Source organism: Acanthisitta chloris, unplaced genomic scaffold (genome assembly GCF_000695815.1).
Source record: "Acanthisitta chloris isolate BGI_N310 unplaced genomic scaffold, ASM69581v1 scaffold9871, whole genome shotgun sequence".
Lineage (NCBI taxonomy): Eukaryota > Metazoa > Chordata > Aves > Passeriformes > Acanthisittidae > Acanthisitta > Acanthisitta chloris.
In genome coordinates, this window is record NW_008654394.1 from 21,505 (window position 1) to 25,003 (window position 3,499).

Genomic DNA, 3,499 nt, shown 5'->3' on the forward strand with positions numbered 1-3,499 from the left:
GAAAGTCTTTTCCAACCCAAATCCATCTATGATTCTACAATTCCCCTGAAGTGCTCAGGCAGTTGGACTAACTGATCACTGTGGGCTTTCACCTCCTCCTCTTCATCCTCTTTCTCCTCCTCTTCTTCCTCCTCCGGCTCCTCCTTTTCTTCTTCCTCTGCTCTGTTTTCTGCTGGACACAGTGGTACCAGAACTTGGTGTTTGATATGAGTTTGGAGAGCATGAGGTAAACCCTGATTGCCTTACTCATGTTTTCTGGTTAGCATTTATTCCTACAAATACCTGTTCTTGGTGTAGTTCCTTAGTTCAAAGCTTGTCTTGGTGTTTTTACTTTGGCCCAGGTGTCAGCTCTGAGACTACTCCACCATCAACTCCTGTCAGCACAGCAAAAACTGACCCAACCACCACGAACCCAACCACCACCATGGCCCCAGCTCCCAGCACAGTGCCATCAACCACCCCTACAAGCAAGCCCAAACCACCCACCACTGTGTTGCCATCTACCCCTACAAGCAAATCAGGAGACTCATCAGCCACCTCTGCAGCCCCCACGACTCGAGGCACCACCCCCATGAGCATCCCAGCAAGTACATCGCCCACCCCTGAGACATCTAGAGCCACAGTCAGAGTGACCACCCCCACCAACAGCCCAGGGAACCCACCACCTGCCCCCACCACTTCAGCCCAGGGGCCTCAGCAGCTCAGCACTTCCAGCTCCACAGCCCCCACAGCCAAACCTGCTGCAACCTCCAGTGCTGCCCAGAAGCAGACGAGTCCTCTAGCCAGTTTGGGAAGCTCAGGGACCACCACTGCTGCCAAACCTGTCCTCACTCATGTGAGCAGCCCTTCAGCCACCTCAGGAGCTGTTGTTGCACCCTCTCCTAGCACCAAATCTCAGGGAAGTCAACCTACGGATCGTCTGACCAGTACTGCTGCGAGCACTGGGGTCCCACCGCCCCACCCTTCCACAGCTGTCACCAAACAGCCTCATTCTTCTGGCATTTCCCCAGCCCAGGGAACAGCCTCTTCCAGCAGACCTGGCAGCACTGGCACTTCTGTTACCCCTTCAGGTGGATCCCAGTCCCTCACCACCAGCAAAACATCTCTGGCTGTACCACCTGGCAGCACTGACAAGGTCTCAGAGGCAACCACCACATCAGCTCCTGGAGCAGGTACCAGAGGATGAGAGCCTTGATTTCTTGTGCTGGGAGGGCATTTTGTAGTCTTCTCCTGTTGTCATCAGTGGAGATGGAGTCAATGCAGTAAGTGCAATTCAAGGCATGAATCAACACTGGGTTTTGGATGGACCAGATGGTGCCTGAGGCACCATCAGCTGCAGTGACTCAATCTCCAGTGATGGCAAACGAGAGCCTGCAGTGCTGGGGTGGTGGGGCCTGCAGAGCTGGGGAGACAGCCTGGCAGCACCCAAAGGCTCTAGAAGATCCCTGGGACAGGTGACAGCTTAGTGAGGGCTGGCTGGGCATGCACAGAAAATGAGCTTTAAATGACTAAGGAGCTTTTGTGGCTAAACTCTGAGCCTACAACCTCTCAAGAGTCTAAGCACTTCAGTAGGACATGGGGTTGGCTGCTGACTCCTGTCTGAGCAGCAGTAGGAGTGGCCACGTGGTGTTCAGCATCTTGCTGAACATCATAAATGTATCTTCTCTAGACACCAGATGAAGTGAAGTGAGGGTCATCTCCATACTTCTTTCAAAGGGATTACCCACTTAGCCTCACAGAGCCATCACAGCCTTTGGGTTCAGCTCTCCACAACACCCTGATGAGTTTCAGCAGCAGCAAATAAAATCAGTTATTTAAAGTTATTTAAAAGTATAAGAAAAGAAGCAACCCAAAGCCTCTCCAAGCTTCACCACACTCACCTTCAAGGCAGGGCGAGAGCTGAAAGCTTCTTTTCAGCTGCTCACTGACAGAGCTGTGTCAACTGTATCCTCTGTACTGTATCAGTGTCTGTCTGCTTGTTTTTTGGTGGACGCTGGGGACCCAGACCAGAGCAGCCACAGTGTTGGACCTACATCAGCCAAGGCTCCGAGTGGGATGGGGGAGCAGCCTGTGAGCAGCAGTCCTGGCCACCAGCACCCCAACACTTCTGCCAGGAATGAGGTAACTGCACCTCCAGGGACATGGGCACCTCACAGTGCTGCTAATTCTCTTGCCATCCCACATAGGGGTGAAGCTTGCAGCCCTTCTCGCTGTGCTTGTGGCAGAGATGTGTCTTAGGAGAGCATGAGGCAGGTAAATCTTCCTACATCATAGAATCATGGACTGGTTTGGGTTGGAAAGGACCTTAAAAGGTCATTTTGTCCAGCCCCCTTCTCCTGTAGATTTCCAGTAAAGATGGAGGTGAAGGGGATGTGTCCAGGGAGGGGAATGAGCTGGGAAGGGGCTGGAGCAGCAGGAGAGGCTGAGGGAGCTGTGGGGGCTCAGCCTGGAGAAAAGGAGGCTCAGGGGAGCCTTGTGCTCTCCCCAACCCCTGCCAGGAGGTGCAGCCAGGTGGGGTCAGGCTCTGCTCCCAGGGAACAGGGACAGCACAAGGGAAACACCTCAGGCTGTGCCAGGGGAGGTTTAGATTGGATATCAGGAAAATAAATCCTTCCTGAAAGGGTGTCCAGGCACTGGAAGAGCTGGCCAGGGCAGGGTTGCACTCACCATCCCTGGGAGCCTTTGAAAGGCATGTGGCTGTGGCCCTTGAGGATATGGTTTAGGGTGAACATGGCAGTGCTCAGCTAATGGTTGGACTCGACGACCTTAGAGGTCTTTTCCAACCTTAATGATTCTGTGATTCCAGTCTGGGTGCTGAACAGGGAAGAAGTGAAATTTGGGAAGGAGGGAAGTGTTAGGGAGAGCAGAAGGTGCCTTGGGGTGGACTTGGACTTGGTGAGGGGGCAAAGACCACAGTTCAGCATGAGCAGTGCCTGAATGAGGTTGAAAGCAAACGGCGTGGGAGTACAGAGGGGTCTCAAAACAAACCAGGATAGCTGAAGTGCTGGGAAGGAGATCCTGAGCCTGTCAGTGTCCATGAAATCCATCAGAGGTTTGGCTGGGATGTCCCCTGGCTTGAAGCAGGCTGTGACCAACTGTCCTTCCAACCTGTGTCAGCCACTCAGAGTTGCTTTTCTTCTGCCTTTCCAGCTCATCTGTAGAGATCAGGATCAAAGTAACAAGCCTACCATGTACCTGAAAAAAGCCAAGAGCTGTGTAAGTACCCGTTTTATGGACTTCATGGAGGAATAGCAGCTGGGTTGTGGTTGGAGAGTAGCTTTGAACCTGAGCATGGGAGAAACTGCGCAGAAATGAGAGTAATGTCATCAAAATCAGATGCAACCAATGGAAAGTGCTGAATGCAAACCCACACTCAGCAGTATCACCTGGGGGGGATTGGTAGGAGGAGAAGAGATCCACATGGTCTTCTTTGAGCTGAAGCATCTGCCCACACAGGTCTGATAGGAAGACAAATGGGAAATGTAAAAGGGTAAATCTT

General features: G+C 52.6%; 1 protein-coding gene across 1 annotated transcript in view; it reads left to right on the forward strand.

Moving 5' to 3' along the window:
- Nucleotides 1–182: 182 nt before the first annotated feature.
- The window catches only part of PODXL (podocalyxin-like), a gene marked incomplete at its 5' end in the record, with an annotated part of 10,954 nt that continues 7,637 nt past the window's right edge, over nucleotides 183–3,499 (forward strand). Inside the window, 5 exons of the mRNA XM_009083502.1 lie at nucleotides 183–226; nucleotides 754–926; nucleotides 1,011–1,172; nucleotides 2,006–2,121; nucleotides 3,151–3,216. Coding sequence (XP_009081750.1) covers nucleotides 183–226; nucleotides 754–926; nucleotides 1,011–1,172; nucleotides 2,006–2,121; nucleotides 3,151–3,216 — 561 coding nt within the window. The remainder of the gene's footprint in view (nucleotides 227–753; nucleotides 927–1,010; nucleotides 1,173–2,005; nucleotides 2,122–3,150; nucleotides 3,217–3,499) is intronic.